This window comes from Sphaerodactylus townsendi, linkage group LG09 (assembly GCF_021028975.2).
Source record: "Sphaerodactylus townsendi isolate TG3544 linkage group LG09, MPM_Stown_v2.3, whole genome shotgun sequence".
Classification (NCBI taxonomy): domain Eukaryota; kingdom Metazoa; phylum Chordata; class Lepidosauria; order Squamata; family Sphaerodactylidae; genus Sphaerodactylus; species Sphaerodactylus townsendi.
This window is the reverse complement of record NC_059433.1, coordinates 21,686,524-21,706,966: the sequence shown is the minus strand read 5'-3', so window position 1 is coordinate 21,706,966 and position 20,443 is coordinate 21,686,524. Positions and strand designations below refer to the sequence as shown.

General features: G+C 43.6%; 1 protein-coding gene across 1 annotated transcript in view; it reads right to left on the bottom strand.

Moving 5' to 3' along the window:
• Positions 1 to 20,443, bottom strand: part of LOC125439411 — a 117,413-nt gene that overhangs the window by 30,453 nt on the left and 66,517 nt on the right. Inside the window, exon 7 of the mRNA XM_048508516.1 lies at positions 14,637 to 14,796. Within this exon, the coding sequence (XP_048364473.1) occupies positions 14,637 to 14,796 (160 nt within the window). The remainder of the gene's footprint in view (positions 1 to 14,636; positions 14,797 to 20,443) is intronic.

Here is a 20,443-nt window from a genome sequence, read left to right as displayed (position 1 = left end):
ATCAGGTTCAATTCCCCACTCCTCCACTCGAGCAGCAGACTGTAATCTGGAGAACCAAGTTCAATTCCCCCTTCCTCCTCATGAGGCCTGCTGGGTGACCTTGGGCCAGTAATGGTTCTCTCAGAATTCTCTCAGCTTTGCCTACCACACGAGATGCCTGTTGTGGGAAGGGAAGGCCATTGTAAGTTATATAACCTTGTTTGCATTAAGTGCTAGTATGCCAGCTGATTACTTACAGGGCACTGAGAGCCCCATCCAAAGGGTGGGGGGGCATGAATCCACTTTGGGAGTGGTGAGCAGGCTTTGCCAGTGGATTTACACTCTCTGGGGCACAAACAGAGGTAGGATCCAGCAGGTTCTCACAGGTTCCCGAGAGGAGGTTACTAATTATTTGTGTGTGCCGAGAGGGGGTTACTAATTGGTGATTTTGCCACGTGATTTTTGCCTTAGTTACGTCCCTCCTCTCAGCAGTAGTGCGCAGTACTTGAAGCAGTCTAGCAGGAGGTACACCGGTGTGTGTGGCAGCCTGCGCTTGCATGCATTCGTTTCCCGCCCAAGGACCGGCGCAGCGGCTGTGTCCTTGCCACAGCCCCGCCCAGGAATGCCCACCCCCGGAATGCCCAGCCACGCCCCCATCATGCCCCGCTCATCCCCATTGGCGCTACACCACAGTTTGAATCCCACCACCATGGGAACCTGTTACTAAAATTTTTGGATCCCACCACTGGGCACAAACACCGGAATGTGGGTGATCTCGCTGATGTGTGGGTGCTGCCACCCTCTCCTGGCACTGGAACACAGCATTAGATATATTTCATAATATCACTTATACTTGGAAGCTATTTGACCAAATCAAAAAGAGCACAATTAACCAGGAACTTCTCTTACTTTTCCTTTCAAAAGGGCAGGCCCTGGAGGAGTCCTTGATAGGTTGTGCTCATCTATACACATGTGCCAGAAGTCTGCTTTGAAAGGATTTATCGTGCTTTTGGTTAAATGCAGAACTATCAAGCAACCTGAAGTGTTGAAATGTTAGCATTGTCAGAAAACTAATTATCATATTTTCACTTGCACACTTCAAACCTGCTTGCTAATTAATCTCTGTAGACAGAACAGCTATGAATCAAATCATAATGTAACTTAGATTACATGGGATAAAATGGATACGGGGTGCGTGGAAAGAAATGGATTGTTTGCACAGCAAGGACCACAAAGAAGACAAATGTCTACTCTTCGGTGCACTGGGCTACTCCTTCACAGCATCTGGTGAGAAACATGCCTCAATAAATGGTTATAAAGTTCAAATCAACTTGGATTGGGCTATTGGGGTTTTTTTCCAGGCAATGTGGCCATTGTTTTAGTTCCTAACTATTTGACCGCATCCATGACTGGCATCTTCATGGTAAGAATTTTAAAAATGGGGTTAGTCGGACGCCTCTATTATTACTTTTACTGCTATTGTTATCGCTGTTTTAAAGATTTTATAATTCGTCTATTTATATTTTTTGTTGTACACCGCCCAGAGCCCTCCGGGGATGGGGCGGTATAGAAGCTGTAACAATAAATAAATAAATAAAATAAATAAGATGTGATTCTCTCTGTGGCATGATTGGTGTGGTGGGTATCTGCTTTGTGTTCTTCTCAAGTGGGAATGCAAATAAACTTCTCCTTCCCATGACATGCCTCTGTAGATGCCAGTCATTGTTGCAGGCAAAGCATCAGGATTCTGGCCATGAAAGCTTTCAACAATACAACTTGGATTTTTTCAATCAGCTCATGAATATTCACTGTCTACATGCAAGATCAACACAGTTGAAAAAATTGCCTGTTGCGTTCTCCAAATCCTGCTGTAGACGTACATTGAGGGCAATCAACTATATGAATGGCTTTAGGAATACAGGCACCCTGACAGCAAAGGACTCTTCTCCCCCTATGCCATACCCCTTCTTCCCTTCCCTGACACCCATGCCCCATCCTTTCCTTAACAGGATTAGAAGATACCCAGTCCACCATTCCGCACGGAGACCTACTACACTTTTCTCTTTCTCTCTCTCTTTCTCCAGGCTTATTTCCTTGGGTTTCCCATTGGCATGAAAATGGTCCAATTGTAGGTTTGTTGACTGAGTAGCTATACTTCTTTTCTCAGGACTGGTTCTAGTGTTGGATGCTACATTAGCAGTATTCTCAGTCACCTGCCAGTTCAGCTCACATTGTGTACGTAACAACTAATAGGTCAACAGCCCCCATTCAAACGCCCCAAAACTTTCTCAACAGGGAAAATGCAATGGATTGGATCCAAACTTAACCGACCATTTCCACCAATTCCCCCTTTCCACTGCAGGGCCCTCTCATGCCTTCTTCAGGAGCAGCAGTGGCGTAGGAAGTTAAGAGCTTGTGTATCTAATCTGGAGGAACTGAGTTTGATTCCCAGCTCTGCCGCCTGAGCTGTGGAGGCTTATCTGGGGAATTTAGATTAGCCTGTGCACTCCCACACATGCCAGCTGTGTGACCTTGGGCTAGTCACAGCTTCTCGGAGCTCTCTCAGCCCCACCTACTTCACAGGGTGTTTGTTGTGAGGGGGGAAGGGCAAGGAGCTGCTCCATATTACTAAATGGGTAGCAAAATTCTGTCTATTCATTATGAAAAAGAAAAAAATGATCTGAATATGGTATCCCCCTTAGATATTTTTGTTTTGTTTAGTATTTTTATGCTGTTGGGTGTGTTTACAAAGTATAATGATATATAGATGGATAGTGCTGGAATACGGGAGAGAGATCTGCATTCTTGTTTTGTTGTAGATATTTTGGAGATTTGTAATATATCTGGTCATTGACTGTAAATAAAGTCTTCTTCTTCTTCAGCCCCACTAACCTAACAAGGTGTCTGTAGAGGGGAGGAGGGGAAGATGCTTGTAAGCTGCTTATAGGCCCCTTATGGCTGAGAAAAGCAGGGTATAAATCCAAATTATTATTCTCCTTCTGTGCCACCCTGCGCTCTCAGAGGAAGGGCAGAAAAAAATCCACAGCAAAATAAACAATAAATAATGTTTCATTGGCCCAGTGGACAGGCCACTCCTTCACAGTCTATGACTCTGAAGCTTCCCATTAATTACTACAAAAATTATCAGCAGCATGTGCTTTTCCTTCTCCACTGTTCAAAGTGATATAGCAAAACAGTTTGCATATCTGTTTAAGTATTGTGGAAATTAACACCTCCCTTCCAGGTATAGGAATCAGGAGTCTGACAAGACGACAATTAATTAGGTCTTTCCGCATCAGTGCCGTTCCATAATTAATGTGTTCATGATGGGTTTTCAAGTATTAGTTTGCAAGGATCTTTGGCAAATTTTAGAAACCTAAATAAATCCATGTTCTTGGGTTGAAATAGGCTGTACATACATGCAACACCCCCCCCAACCCCCTCCCCAATGTTCATATTGTTTCATTAAAACGGAAATGGGTGGCATAAGGGGAACATGTCCCATGAAAGCACAGTGAAATTCATAAATGTTTCCTCTAAAGAAAACTCCATGGTGTTTCAACATGACATTTCATTTTGCTTGAGTTTGTAGTGTGGAACAATTCACATTGGCTCCTTCCGCACATGCAGAATAATGCACTTTCAAACTGCTTTCAGTGCTCTTTGAAGCTGTGCGGAATAGCAAACAGTTGTGAAAGGGGTTTGAAAATGCACTATTTTGTGTGTGCGGAAGGGGCCATTGCATCAGCTGTCATTTGGCAAAGGAAAAGATGAGGTGACTTGATCATGAAAGTTGCTTGTCTTTTCTCTCTTTCTCTCTTTTCCACTCACCAAGTGTATTGTCATGTTATCTTCAGATCCAGACATGAAGGGATCCATAGCTTTGAGTAGCTTGTGCAGCCATTCTGCATCAAGACTTTATTCTGCTTTTGTTAATTCACAAAAAGAAAATCAAGCCATCAATATATTACACCGTAGAAGCAACCTGCAAGATGGTTTTCATTAGTTTACTGGTGGGTAACATTCATTCTACATTATTATAATTTTGTAAAATAATCCTTAGTGAGTGCACATCTGTTTAAAAGATTTTTTTTTAAAAAAACAACAACCTCCAAGGCTGTTTTATGGACAAATGAATCTCGCATTTTGTCCAGCCTGTATTTAATTTTCTCCTTCTAATCTCTTTCTCCCTGCACACAACACAAACACACACAAATGTATAGAAAATTTGGATTACTAACCAATGTTTAATTGTACATGTATTGCCACACTGGTCTAGTTTATTCAAGGTGCTCCTAACAGCTGGTTCTTAATGCTCACTCTTCCCAATTTCTAAGCTCCAAAATAATGAATATTAAAGTTAATGAATAATAATGAACAATCAGTTCTTTTTTGAAGGGGGGGGGAGCTTGTTACTCCATAAAGTACCATATACATCAACAGTGATCCCCATCAAGGAAATTAATCATGCTTAAATCCCAATGAAAATCAAAGAAGTTACTTGTGACTAATTTAAGGCAAATTGATGTATGAGATCTGAGATTAGGATTTACCTCTCTTTCCCAAGATAAATCCCACCCAGCACAGCTATTTCTCCCCCCCACACACACACACACAAGTCTGAAGTATCATATAAACATTTTCTTAACCTCCTCGTGCCAAATAGTAGATTTGGATGACTGGTTTAAAAAAAATGATAATTGCATTTGAAGACAAGACTCAAAACTAAATTCTGGTTTAGGGAGCCTCTGCTGCTACTCTGAACTTAGAAAAGAAAATTTTGCTTATGACAGACAGATTTGTATGACTTGAAGGAGGACAATTCTAAATATAAACCAAGTCTGGGGCATTTTCGGATGTGGCCCCAGCTTGGTGGAATGCTCTGTCTGATGAGATTGAGGTCTGGTGGAACTTTATGCAATTCTGCAAGGCCTGTAGATGAAGCTGTTGCTCTAGGTCTTTGGTTGAGGCAGCTAGCAATGGTTTTCTACCAATTTGGCTCTCATTCCTCTCTCAATCCTATTGTAGTATTGTTTACTGTATAAATAATAAGAGCTAAAATGAGATGTTAGTGTTAGGATTTTAATGCTTTTTAATCCTTAAATTGCATTTTGATGATGACGGTGGTGGTGGTGGTGGTGATGGTGGTGATGATGATGATGATGATGATGATGATGATGATGATGATGATGATGATGATGATGATGATGATGATGATGATGATGATGCAGTACTAATAGCACTAGGGATGTGCTTACAAGAATTCTTGAAATATCCGAAAATGCCTTTTTGGGTTCTTCTATGTATTTACAAAATAAACAATGGAATTATGGAACTTTCTGGAATTAGGAAAAATCTCACAATTTGAATGAAAAAATTAGGCAGAAGGAACATATTTCTGGAGCTCTGTCTATTAGAGCCAGTGGCACCAAAATTTAAGGGAAATAAGTCCTCATGTTCCCCTAAAGAGCTCCCAAGTTTTAAGGGGATTGACCAAAGGCATCCAAATTTGTGGTACTCGCAGCCACCCTGGTCTCCACTGTTTCCAATTGGGGCAAATAGGCAATATTTCTGGGTTCTGGAGTGGGTGTTTGTCAAGAAAATTGCACCAGTATTGCAGAGAACCAAACCATCCCTCTCTCCTCTAAACCATCCCTCTTTGGCCTCTAAGCACTGGCCAAAATATTTGGGCCAGCTGCTGGTTGGCCCTCCATCAGCAAAAAAACTAGGTATCATCAACATATTGATAGCAACCCAGCCCAAAGCTCTGGACTAGCTGTGCTACGGGTCACATATAGATGTTAAATAACATTGGGAAAAGAATTGCCCCCTGCAGCACCCCCCACACAAGGGAATCTCTCAGTGCTATCGCTTAACCCCTCTCCCAGATAAAAGAGGCATATCAATTTAAGGCTGTCCCTCGTATTCTGGTAACAGCAAGGTGGTGGGTAAAAAGATGATAATGAACGGTGTCAAATGCTGTGGTGAGGTCTACAAACAGCAGCATTGCTGACCCACTTCAGTCCATCTGTCAACAGAGCTCATCCATGATAGTGACCAGCACAGTTTCCATCCCATAGCCAAGGCGGGATTCAGATTGGAATGGATCTAAGATGAATGTGTCATCCAAAAATACATGCAGCTGACCCGTGACTGCTCTCTCAACCACCTTAGAAGAAAAAGAAGAAGAGTTTGGATTTATACTCCCCTTTCTCTCCTGCAGGAGACTCAAAGGGGCTTACAATCTCCTTGCCCTTCCCCCCTCACAACAAACACCCTGTGAGGTAGGTGGGGCTGAGAGAGCTCCGAGAAGCTGTGACTAGCCCAAGGTCACCCAGCTGGCGTGTGTGGGAGTGTACAGGCTAATCTAGTTCCCCAGATAAGTCAGATAAGCCTCCACAGCTCAGGCAGCAGAGCGGGGAATCAAACCCGGTACCTCCAGATTAGATACACGAGCTTTTAACCTCCTATGCCACTGCTGCTCCTTACCCAGAAATGATAAGTTCAAAACTGGGCAGTAGTTGCATGTATCTAAAGAATCCAGAGACGGTTTCTTTAGGAGCAGTCAAACCACTGACTCCTTTTGCCTCCTCCCCGGGGAAGACTCCCTGTTGAAGGGAGCAGTTGATGATTTCCAACAGGGGGCCTTGTTCCTCATCAACACCAACTTTCACCAGTCATGATAGGCATGGCTCCAGAAGACACATGGTAGTACTTTGTCAACATCAGCCAATGAGAAAAAGGAAGTGGGGTGTAAAAACCAACTGCTCTTTTAAGAACTGCCAGAAACTCTAATGGTTTTACCAAATGGATTTATCACAGAGCTGCCAGCATTTCTTAGAGCTTTGCTGTTTGCTGCAGTGGTGCAAATGTTAGTAATTATACTGAACATTTTTACAAATCATTTTGCTTTTTTGCCTCTCTGCGCTACCAGAAAGCCCTCGGGTGGCAGCAGGATGGCAACGGGTTACTTGGGCTGCCCGACTAGCTGGGAAACACATTCTTTGAAAGATGGAAAATCTACCAGCCACACTTTAACATCACTGGGAAACCATAATGCTTTCATTGGGATTTTAGGTCTAAATAGTTCTCCACATTTGCTTGTTGGTGCTAAAATGCTTTCATGCATGAGAATGGGGATCCCCTTGTTATCAGGAAATGGAAAGCAATACGCCACCCTTTGCAATAGAGAAATTTCACCATTAAACTATTAACAGGTAATTAATGCATTATTGAGGAGAAATAAATAGATGGCAATTAAATAAAACATATTAATGCCTTATTTATTAACATAGTAATAACTTGGCCTGAGAGTAATGCATGCAAATTAGTGTAAAGTGCCAAAAATTGTATCGATAGTATCCCCCCAAGTAATTTTGTGTGTTCAAGCTAATTACAAATATATTTCCCTTTCAAAAAACTACCACCGGCTAATTTTTATGGTTTGCTATAATATCATTTTAGAAAGAGAAAATTAGCCCTGGCCCAATTAAAATAAATTTTGCCATGAATCAGTCTCAATTTCAAGAGCAAGCCTCATGTCATCTTCATAGATACAACACTCAAGCTTTATTGTTCCAGAGAAAAGAATTTAAAATTCTTCACACAGAGAGTGTTTTTTTATTTTTAATTGCAGGCTGACAGTTTCAAAAGGAGCTCTGTGGCGCTGAGTGGTCAGCTGTAGTCCTGCAGTGAAAGCTCTGCTCACAATCTGAGTTGGATCCCAATGGAAGTCAGTTTCGGGTAGCTCTCTCAAAGGCCGTTTCCGCACGGTGGCGGAAACGCAGCTCCACCGGCATAAATTATGCCGGTGGAGGCTCGGGGACCGTTTGCATACTATTGTGTGAGCGGCCCCAACTTTCTCCCCAGCCGGACAGGTGGCTCTGCACGGAGCTGACTCTTGTTCAGCCCCCTCCACTCACCTTCCTGTCCAGCACTGCTCTGGAGGCTGGAGGGACACGCCCATGCCGCCCTCCGACCTCCATCTGTTTGCTATTCCACTGTAAAAAGTGGATGAATAAAGTTTGTTTAGCCTAGTGATCCTGTGCACATGTTATTTTTCCTTTTTTTGTTTTCAGAGGGCTGTCTACGAAGCTACGGCAACACAAATAGTTATATATTGCAGCTTCTCTAGTTGTGTTGCTGCAGCTTCATAGACAGCCCCCTCAGAACAAAACAGAGAATCTCCTGCAGCATACAAAATGGCAGACACAAGTGGAGGAAATGCAAATAAGAGGTTTGGGCAAGAGAAATAAAGCATTTCCTGCCTACTGGCATTTTCTCAGTGGGCAGGAATCATTTAGTTGAGCGATTTTTGAAAAAATTAGGTTGAAAGAAATAAAACGGTCTGAATTAATTTTGGAGAAGAGACATGTGTGAAGTTCTGCCCCCAAACAGTATTTATAACGTCCTAAAGATGTTGTATTTGTTCTGTACAGAATCTACCATGCTTTGCATTTCAATGTATAAAGGTTAGTTATAAATAGGGCAGGATTTTTGGCTCATTTTTATTTTTGCCCTGCTAAGAATTTAATTCTAGTTCCTGATCTTCTGGATAATAAAAAACAAAAAACAAATACACCCCGAATAGATTAGAACCTCTCACTCATTACTAAGGTGAAGTGTTGTCATAGGGTGTTTTCGCACACACCGTATGTTGCAGATCTGGCATGTGAGGTCGTCGCCGTATCACACATTTTTTTGCACACACTTAAGCCGAAATGTGTCCCGACCCCCTTTCTGTTCCACATTCCAGCCGTTGTTCCGCATTTTTCCTGTCGCTCGATACTTGTGCAACTTTCTTGGAAAACGCAGTTTCCCCCCAGAATTTGGTGCCTAGTTGCGAAACAAAAGTGGAGCGAAAGTGGATCAGGCAGCAGCGAGGGTTTACGCCCACCGTGTGACGAGATTTGATCCATCCAATGGGAGTGCGACGGGGCGTGCTGGCTGCGCGCGCACATTCCTTTGTTCCTTTTGCATCTCACTCGACTTCCCCCCCTCATATCGTTCGATGCGTGTAATGCCCTTGTAGCTCGACCCACAGATGGCCTCTTGAAGGGTGCTTAAAAACCACCACCCCTTTCTGCTTTTCTCTTTGTCCCTCCCATTGTCCGGAACTGAATGGAGGGCGGCTGAAAGCGAAAGCCTGCTTGCTTTGGCGGAGCCTAGGAGATGTTGCTTAAAGGATGCGGATTTTCAAGGAGGGCTGGAAAGAGGCCCGGCTTGCATCTTTGAGAGGAGCAGAGAATATTCTCTTGTGCTGTCATGCACAACGGGTGCCTTATTTGCCTGCAGACCTCCTTTGGGGGTGGGGTGGGATGCGTGTGGGTTTTTCCCCCGTTTCCCTTCTCATCCTGCTAAAGTAGGGTAGAGAAGAGGGCATTCCACTGTTTTCGTCCCCCTCTCTTTCTCAAGGATCCAGTGCTGAAAAGTCCTCCTGGGAAACGGAACAAAGGTATTCCTGTGCCTTCTCCCAGAGTGGGAGAAGAGAACCACTGAGAAAACACCCCGGCCAGTGGCGTAGGGGGTTAAGAGCTCGTGTATCTAATCTGGAGAAACCGGGTTTGATTCCCAGCTCTGCCGCCTGAGCTGTGGAGGCTTATCTGGGGAATTCAGATTAGCCTGGGCACTCCCACACATGCCAGCTGGGTGGCCTTGGGCTAGTCACAGCTTCTCGGAGCTCTCTCAGCCCCACCCGCCTCACAGGGTAACTTAGGCCCCACCCCCGGACTGCCCCAGGACTGCACGCCAGCCAATCAGATTCGTCGTTTGCGCCGCATTCCTGAGGAATGCAAAAACCCGGGAGTTGCGAAGCAAGTGAAAGATGTGTGACTACCGGGCCATGTGTGAATGCCATCGAGCGACAAAACTACATTAAAAAGGTAAGGAATCAATGCGGTTCGCTTTTATTCTGGAATAAAAAGTGTGTGCGAAAACGCCCATAACAGAGAACCTCTGGCAAACAGCCATAGTTCCCTGTACAACTAGTAAAGTTCTGGAAGTCATAACTGAAGGAGTCCTCATTGCCTTTAACTTATCCTTGGGAGGATGACACTCCATGATAATTAACCATCCACTTTTAGAATGGAATAGCCCATTGTACTTACTATGTTGTTTGGATCCTAAATTTTAACTTATCTGTGTTCTTTACTAAATATAAAGAACTTTCCCAGAAACTGAGCAAGACTCAAAACTGCTACATTCAGTCCCACAGAAAGTTTTTTATCATCCCAGCCCTCTCACTGACCAGCATCATGGTCAAAGACAGAGTTCCTGAAACCATCTCCTTCTCATTTTGATCATGTCACACCATTACATTTGTTTGCTTTGGCAAAAGAGAATCAGAAACTCCTAGCTTTCGATTTAACCTCTTTCTTGCTCTCATTGATATGGGCTACTGCTGTTGCTTTTCTTCGAACGGATAACTGATAGCAGCCCAAAGAAGGGCCAGGACTCAGGAAAGAATTCCCCCTGGCAAAAACACACAGCTGTGAGGCCAAGCCAGTGGAACTGGTACTGGTATCCAGATAACACAGTAAGAGGTGTGACTGAAGAGGGGGGCTTTATGCAATAATGTGCGGCACCTTTTGGGGGAGCCTGTGTGTGCACAACTGAACAGAGTGTAACAATGTATGGATCAGGGTTAAAATAAGACAGTCAGGGCAAACTGAAAGCTGGGATTCACGTGTCTTTCTTGATTAGCCACATGATTAGCCACCATGTCACACAGGAGATCAACCAATAAGCAAAATAAGTGAATGAATTTGGTCCGGCACTGACATCTCACTCGCCAACAATTATAACATAAATATATTTGCTGACATGTAATCTGTGTACTTCAAAACCTTATTATCCTTGTGTTGCTAATGAAGGTCCTAAGGCACACATTTATTAAATGCATACTTTTCCATGGGGGAATAATTGGGTCAATAATATAAAACTCATTGTCTCATTATTTAATTGCAAGAGCAAGCCATGAATACAACTTTAAAAATGTGGTTTAATGAAAAACACTACATCCTGACCTAATCTTATCAACCTTATGCTAATTAATGATTTAAAAAAATAGAGTTGAAAAGCATTTGTTCTAGTTCTGCCAGACTCCTAGCAGCCCACGTATTAATATTTTGTATTTTTTTAAAGTCTGTGATAAATTGTTAATGATGGGAAAATATCATCATTTTCATGCAGACAAATTAATAGAATGATTCTTGCCTACAGAAAGTGATCTTTCCCCCTATGAACTGCCTGGCTAAAAATACTTTTTAAAATATAACTGTCTTTCCACCAATGACAAATTGCTTATCTGAACAATGTAAACATTATAAAATGTAAAAGCCTGACCCAAGTCTTGTTATACAATAAGAGTATCTTTTACAGCTGCAGTTCAATAAAGATTAGGCATATTCTAAATTATTTCGTTATGGGATCTTTTTTTTTCCATCTTGGGAAGAAAAATGAGAAATGAAGAGCAAAGGCCCCTTCTGCAGAGTCAGCAATGGGTTTGTGAAACCCGTTTCTGCTGCACATTTGTACAGCAGCTGTAGGAGCCAGCTGGGATCTCTGGGATCCTGGAGGCAGAAAGCAGCATGGTTCACATAGAAATGCTGTGTTACTGTGCAAACCGTGTAGATGAGATATCCCCCCACCCGAGAATCTACCCCCCGAGAATCTCCCACCCGAGAATCCACCCCCGAGAATCCTCCTACCCGAGAATCCGCCCCCACCTGAGAATCCCTCCCACTGAGAACACCCTCCCCCCAACCTTCGTGGCTTGTCATCCGCCTATTAGAGTATCCCTTCTAATGATGACTGCCTAGGGAATCCACCATAACGGTGGAGGGAAGGGGGTGGGGATTGAGTGCTCCTGCTTGCCATAGTTCGCACAGACAAGCAGGAAGCGTTTGCAATCCAGGTTTAATGAAAACACTTGCAGAATTAGTGAGTTTCATTAAACCCGAGTTCTGGCCATTAAGGTGGGTTAGCAGCATTTTGGGAGCAAGTTCTGTGTGAACTCTCCCCCCACCAACACTTTTAAAAAAGGGCTCAACCCATTTTAATTGGCCTGTGCAGGCCTTAGATCAGGTATGATCTGCTGAAATCCAGAAACCATTAAATGCTAGTTGCACATGTATAAGTCCAGTTGAAGTGGACTTTTAAATACACTTTCCTGTAGATAAGAACATAAGAACTAGCCTGCTGGGTCAGACCAGAGTCCATCTAGTCCAGCACTCTGCTACTCTCAGTGGCCCACCAGGTGCCTTTGGGAGCTCACACACAGGATGTGAAAGCAATGGCCTTCTGCTGTTGCTGCTCCCGAGCACCTGGTCTGCTAAGGCATTTGCAATCTCTGATCAAGGAGGATCAAGATTGGTAGCCATAGATCGACTTTTCCATAAATCTGTCTAAGCCCTTTTTAAAGCTATCCAGGTTAGTGGCCATCAGCACCTCCTGTGACAGCATATTAAGATAAGCCTCATTATCTTTAATAAATACTTTTTCAGGGCTGAACTGTCATCCAAAAAGAAACTGAAATAAAATAACTACACTAATAGTTTACAGTACGGACTGTGGCATAATTATACAAATTGCCAATTTCCTTCAAACAAAGCCTTTGAGATTTGACGTTTACACGGATCATTATTATTCCAATGTTCTTTTATAAAAGATTCTCCCCTTTACCTTTCTTTCTCATGGAGTAATCCCTGTCTTCATATGTACCAACCCTAATGTGGAAATCAAGCCTGAACTCTCCTTAGAAGCTAACATGGCTAAACTTTGTCAGACTTTGGTCACATTATGAGAAGACAAGACACACCGGAAAAGACAATAATAGTAGGAAAGGTGGAAAGCAGCAGGAGAAGAGGAAGCCCCCCCCCCCCCGTTTGCAAAACCTGAGTAACAGCCCAATCCTGACAGACGGTGCAGTGGGCCGGAGGTGGCACTATGTAGCCTCCAGGAAGCATCCTCAGTGGCACAGGGAGGGGAGAAACCTGAAAACTTTCCCCACCTCCGGGATGTCCCCAATGGAGCTCTACGTACTTACACCACTGAAAAGGATGACATAAGTGCAGGACTGGGGCCATGGTGCAATTTGTCCCAAACCAATGGTGGAAGCTGACCAAGGTCAACTCTACCCCGGGATGTTCTCATCATGCTCTCACCATGCCCCCTTCATGTTGACGCAGCAAGGGGTGGCATGGAAGTGCCAATTCGAGACTGGGTGCTGTGGCTGGTCGTCACAGGGTGCCACAGCAGCTGGGGACTACAGAATTTGTCCCTTCACCAGGACAAGTCCCCTGGTGACATTTCTTTGGCATAGGTCCACACCACCTTCAGAGGGGCATTCACCTCCCCAGATTGGGCTGCCCAGCAGTTTACAGCTGTTTACAGTGATTCGTAAGGTTGCTGTGAGTTGAAAGTGACTTGATGACATTGAACACACACACACACACACAGAGTGGGAAACACATTTCCCCAATTACCACAACAAAAGCACAGCTGAAGAGTTGGCCTATGAGTTAACCTTAGAGGTTTCCTTTAAAAATGGCAGATTCTCTCAGGCCCTTTCCCCACTCACCGTTTGCTGCGCGCTACTCTCGCCAAGTAGCGTGGGGTCCAACTGCACTCCCCACTACAGGGGCAGCAACAACGCAGCCACCCCGACTCTGCTGCTCTTGCGCCCCCTCAGCGCGGGTCATTCTGGCGCTGCTCAAAACGGCGCCTTCCGATGACCCCACACAGAGCGCGGGGCAGTGGGGAAGCCCGGGGAACACACCCCTTGCACTAAAAATGTCCTGGACCAGACAAAACTAATGTCATTAAAGTGGGGAAACGGCCTCAATAATCTCAAGTGCTTCTTTAAGCATCGCTGTTGCTTGACCTCATCAGTGCCTAAGAGGGGATCTCCTGGAGCCAGCTCAATGGCCTAACTGATTTCCCCACTAAACTAGCTATGAAGATAATCCAGAAGCCTTCCTGGTAATGACTAATGAGTAGAAGGTGACGAGCTGTCTGCAGGTTTAGTGGACACCTACAGAGTTGCCGCTTTTAGTTTGCTCAGCCATGCCCAGTTGTAAGTGTGGGGGAGTCCATCTATCACTCATGTACTCCATACCCAGTGGTTCAAGTTTAGAGCTCCCGGGAGTCCCTGTAACATCCAAAGCCTCTTCTTGCAATCAAATTCCATTTTCATAACAATAAGTATCACCCAGTTTCTGAGCTTCAATAATATTTTCTTGAACAAGCTTCCCCTTCTTTCATCCATAAGGTTCGAATTATCATGAAATAATTTGCACAACTCAAAGAAAGTGTACTGTGGACAGAAAAAAAACAGCTTCACGGCATCTCAAATGATCATTCATTTAATGACACAAAAAGACTCCTGTTAACCATGTCAATATCTGAAAGGACCTGGAAAACACTTGCTGGAATAAACTGTACTTGAAAACTGTAAGTTTCTTGAAGAACGTTCATGGCTAGTGGGTCTGTTTGTATATTGTTCTCCCATCAAATAGATCATGATATCAAACTGACAGGCAGGAATCACTGGTTATGTTTGCCAGGATATTAGGGGCATCTACAAAGGTAAATCAACCTTTCTAAAATTCCCATAAAATAACCAGCATAGTACAAGGGTCTTGGAGACCTGTACTCACAGTTCTTCGTTCACCGCTACTTCCTCTCCATTGTTCTGCCTTTTTAACAATGTAGCTCAGCTCTTGGTTAGAGACTTCCAGGTCAAAAGGAACAAAGCAATGGGCCTCTTCATGCTGAACCCGCTGGTATATATCTAACAACCAGCCTTCATTGTGCATTCTGAAATGGAAAGCATGCTAGTCTTATTTTCTTTCATTCTCTTAGCCATCCATTCATTCTTTCATTTATTAACATTACATACCACCTTTCTGCCCAACAAGGACCCTCAAGGCAGAAAACAAACATTACAATAAAAATCTTATAAGCAGCCACATTAAAAATAATCAATCAACATTAATTTTCCATGTAGCATTGCCAGAAGGAGTGGCACATTAAAAAGCATATATTTCCACAGATGTGCTTGAAAAAAATGGGAAAGAACAAATTATGTGCAATCTACGCTTGCGTGTGTGTGGCAAAGTGACATCACAGCGCCTCTTCTTTTGCACATATACACAAGGCAACTACATCTAAAAAGCTGGTAGCACGGACTGTGAGGTAGATGGAGGAAATCGTGCTTGGAAGTTAAGAGGATGGTATCTGGGGATTCCACTGCAATAGAAGGCAGGATGCAGAATGTTAAAAAAAAAAATTAGCCATTTAGAGGAAAGTGCAATCAAACAATGAAATGTTTCAAACATGGAAGTAAATCCAGGGGGGGAAAGTACTCAGAGAACATAAAACAAGCTGGGATGAGTTGAACGGCAGGCTTTAGGAACCGCCAAAGAATGATAGGCCCAAAATTTGCTTTCCACTGGCCACACTTCGTGATGGTCACGGAAACAGAATGCTCAAGAAAGTTGAAAGCCACAATGCAAACCATCAGTCAAAATGTGAAGGTATCAGGAAACAATACTTTTAATGCAAGAGATTCCCCAAGAGGATCCATGCTCACCAGTGGGGAAATTATATAACTAATACATCTGCTTTGACATGCTTCAGTCTCAGTCACTTGTGGTGCCATTCGATCCTCATAACCTGTACTATGTCAAAACGGTCAGCTGTTGGTACCTGGAAAAAGTCCACTATTTTTGGTTGTTTGGCAGACGCGGGGGGGGGGGGAGTTTTCTTCCATCTCTTGTTTGCTTTTTGCTCCCCATCATAAATTTTAGTCTGGGTAGAGCAGTTGTGGCAGCTGGAACGTTACTTGCATAAGTTAAGGGTTATCTATCTATCTATCTATCTATCTATCTATCTATCTATCTATCTATCTATCTATCTATCTATCTATCTATCTATCTATCTATCTATCTATCTATCTATCTATCTATCTATCTATCTATCTATCATTTATTTAATATACCACCCCACCCCCAAAGGGCTCAGGGCGGTGCACAACATAATAACAAAAAGACAAGTGGAACACTTGTGCAATTACAAATATAAATAATATAGGCTCAATTAACCATACATTAAAACCCCATTAAAATACAGTGATATAAAATTAGCAGCGTCCAACCTGAAACCCTCGTAAAAACCCTCCCAAGAGAGGGAACAGTGGGCCCCATGGATGTTAAGGGACCCAAGGTGTAAAGGAGAACAAGAAGGGGGTGCACATCAGCGGCCAGCCCCCCCAAAGGCCCGGTGGAACAACTCCGTCTTACAGGCCCTGTGGAACGCACCAAGTTATATAGAAATGTAAATAGTCAAAATAAGGAAAATTTAACAAGCCTTATTGGAGCAGTTTTTTCAAGCAGCCGCTTCAGAGATGCCGGAACCGGAACCCCCTCATAATCCATACTACTTTTCATTCACTGACTCAAAAAGCAGGGCTTGCTTAGTAGGCCTGCTGGTATGGCTCTCTGAAACATAACGGCTGTAACTACCTTTGTCTATTAGCTGCTCCAAAAGATTTGCCACTTATTGTACCCGCTATGAGATGGAGCATGCAGTTTACACTTGCTTGGTTAACCGAACATTTTTAATTATGTACAATTTAATGCTGTTTAATTACTGTCAATTTGTTGCCACAAACATTTTCTATTTGAAGTTTGTAATGATAAGGCAAATAATCCTGTGCTTACATTTGAGTCTTACAAGGTTTACAATGCCTTGTCCGGCAATGGACTATTCTAAGGATACATCTACAGTTTTGGAACTTGTGCTACATTTTCAGTTTTGTTTCCCACAGCACATTAGTAAACTGCATATATGCATGGCATAGTGGTTAACCGTGGCAGACTCTCATCTGGAGAGCCATGCTTAATTACCCACTCCTACACATTAAGTCTGCTGGGTGACCTTGGGCTAGTCACAGTTCTCTCAGAACTCTCTCTGTCCCACCTGCTGGGCTTAGATGAAAAGAGGCCCTAGGCTATTCCACTCATGAGGCCCCTCCCAATCTCTCACCTTCATGACTAGGGAAAGGGGGGGTCCACAAAATGGGGTCCATATCAGTGAAGCCCAGAAGAACAAAATCAATAGAGAAATCAATGCTAGGATCAAGTTATTGGCTTAAGGCACAGGTGTCAAACTCTGGGCCCCCAGATGTTCATGGATTACGATTCCCATCAGCCCCTGCATTGGCCATGCTGGCAGGGGCTGATGGGAATAGTAGTCCATGAGCATCTGGAGGGCCTGGGTTTGACATCACTGGCTTAAGGCATTCTGAAATAAAGTGCAAGCAAAAGGGTTGTTTAGAGACTATGGTGTGTTGTGACAGAATGTATGAAAGGTCTCTGACAGGGTCAAAAATATTATACCCGTAGAACTTTGCTTTTATAAATGGGAGTCTGCTCACTTTGTGGGTTTTTTTGCATCTGCACTGAATTGCAAAATGCATACAGCTATGACTAAAGCTCTCCCAGCTAAGGGAGAACACAATGTTATCAGGAGCAAAAGTGTTTAAACTTTCTCATACTATGAAGATGAATTATACCTCTGTTTGTTGCCTGAGATCTTAACATATTTGAAACCAAGCTTTTCCAAGATAGACTCCACTGCCAAGCAGAGCAGCTGGATTCTTGCAGAGTGCCTGCTTTCATCTACCATCTCTCAACACAACCCTAGTGTTATACATTGCTAAGCCCATTGAAGATCTAGAAGGGTGTAGCCCTAGTAAGGATTGTACTGTAAATGTCAATTACATGCTAGCTAGTGTGGTGCAGTGGTTAAGAGTATTCCACTAGTATCTGGAAGATTCGGGTTCAAATCCTAACTCGTGCCACAGAAGCTCACTGGGTGACCTTGGGCCAGTCGCTCTTTCTCAGACTAACCTACCTCACAGGGTTGTTGTAAGGACAAAACAGAGAAGACAAGGATGCAAGCCATTTTGGGTTTCCACTGGGGAGACAGGTGGAGTGCAAATGAATGGTATGAAACTGAACACACCACAGGTCACATAGAAAATAATAAATTTTGATTCTGTCTGGGGGAATCATTTCTACGGATACTCGTTTGCCACAGAAAATGTAAAGGCTTCAAAAAGGTATCAGAATGAGATCTGTATAAAAGATGCAGAGTTTATGTACGAAAAAGGTACCTGTACACATTAATCCTAAATATCTTAACATGCAACCAGGTGCCAGTGATAGCCACTCAAAGGATTTCGTCAATAGCCCTTTCAGCGCTCAATAAAACAACAATGGCTCTTTTTCAGAATCCAGGTATAATTATGCTATGTGCTTTGTCTTTGTTGCCAAGAAAACTGCTCGAGAAAGCTTCTGTAATGTAACCAGTTCTGTTCTGCATGCTTTGCTTTATTATTTTGTTATGAAGAATTCGACAAGATACATTGTCCAATGAAGTACCTTTTTTGCTTTATTGTAAAACATTACGGAAAGATTGATCCAGAAGGGAAAGAATCCTTGATGAGCCCACACCTGTTCCCCAGACAATGAAGATGTTCATAATATTCTCATAAAAATCTGCCTTACAAATGTTTTAATTTAAATTAATTTTCCTGAGTAATAAACGACAGCAGCTAAAACTTATGAAGCCATTCCAAACTATTAAGTCAATGATTAAGGCAGCATTAACATCTCAGAAGCTAATTAACTAGACTACCAGTACATTGGACTTGTGTACAGCTTCCAGAAACGTAGCATTTTAGATTGAATATTTTTTTCCCTTCTGCTTGTTGCAATACAAAGACCAAAAAAAAAAAAGAATTTACTGGAAGCAAACCATTCATTTTCATCAATATCGTTCACTGGGTCACAGAGAAATCGGAGAGTGTGAGTGTTAATGTCAGTATTGTCAAAGTTTTTGCATTAAATGATGTCCTTTCAACAGAGGCTATAATATTTATTGCCTGTTTATCCCAGTGGTGGGATTCAGCCGGTTCGCACCGCTTCTGCAGAACCGGTTGTTAAAATGGTGCTTGTAAACAATCAGTTGTTAAATTATTTGAATCCCACCATCGGAACCGGTTGTTAAATTATTTGAATCCCACCACTGGTTTATCCCACCCTTCTGCACAGGACCCTTCTGCACAGGCCAATAAACACAGGTTAAGGGCGGGATAAACTCGGGTTGGGGAAAACTTTGCATGGATCCCATGCAACTTTGGAACTTTGCAACCATGGAACTTTGCTCTTAACGCAAGTTCGCTCTGCGTCCCTCCCACCCAGGTTTTTCAAGAATCATGATTTGTGTGATTCTTTTGTTTTAATGCGCCTCGCAGTTGCGACCGAGCAAACGGCCGGGCACGAGGCGCATTATGCGGCTGCACTTTCCTCTTTTCTTTAACTCCCATCTGCAGAGCCATGCAGACACTTCTGGGGACATGAGATGTCAGCAAGGCTCTGGGGGTTCATGCGTGCCTGCCCCTGCATAACTACACATCAATGGGCAGTAAGTTTAAAAAAAAGACGTGCCTCCATGCAAAGGCGCGCGCCCCGGCCAATGGGAAGGCCAGCCCCACCCCGGCCAATGGGAAGTCCATGGGAAGGTCAGCCATGCGAACAGCCCAAGGTGAGGATGGGTTCATGTATCCCACCTGCGACCCACTTTAAATTTACTGTGCGGAAAGGGCCATGGGATTGTGCAAAAAAAAACCCAGCGTTTTTTGGATTTTGGTATATAGAACCACAAAAATATAAGTATTCCTGATAGTACCAAATACAAGTACAGTATTTGACGTTTTTCCCCCTCCAGGCTTCTGAATTTTTTAGGAAGTTATTCCCTATGGGGAAAATTTTCAAGTGGATGCAATTTTGGTGTATGACCTTTAAACAGTCACCAAATTTCAAGTATATTGGACCAAGGAGTCCAATTCTATGGCTCCCTGAATGGAGGATACACATAGCCATCCTCCATTATTTTCTATTGAGGGGGAAAAAACACTTTCCCTGCTTTTAGTGCAAAAGACATGCCTACAAGCACCAATCACTGGTCAAGCGGACCTAGCCACTGTGATCCACGCAATGGTCACCTCCAGGTTAGACTATTGTAACTCGCTCTACGCGGGCCTTCCCTTGCGTTTGCTCCGGAGACTAAAGCTGGTTCAACATGCAGCAGCGCGCCTACTCACAGGCAGCGCCATCTACGATCATATTCAGCCTGTGTTGCACCAGCTGCATTGGCTCCCGGTGGAGTTCCGGATCATCTTCAAGGTATTGGTGTTGACCTTCAAGGCCTTACGCGGCCTGGGACCCTCGTACCTTCGAGACCGCATCACCCCGTATGTCCCGGCACGGCCTCTTCGTTCTGCGGAGGCCAATTTATTAGTGGTCCCTGGCCCCTCAATGATGCCTCCACATGGGCCAGGGGCTTTACGGCTCTGGCCCTGGCCTGGTGGAACACCCTTCCTCCGGCTGTCCGGGCC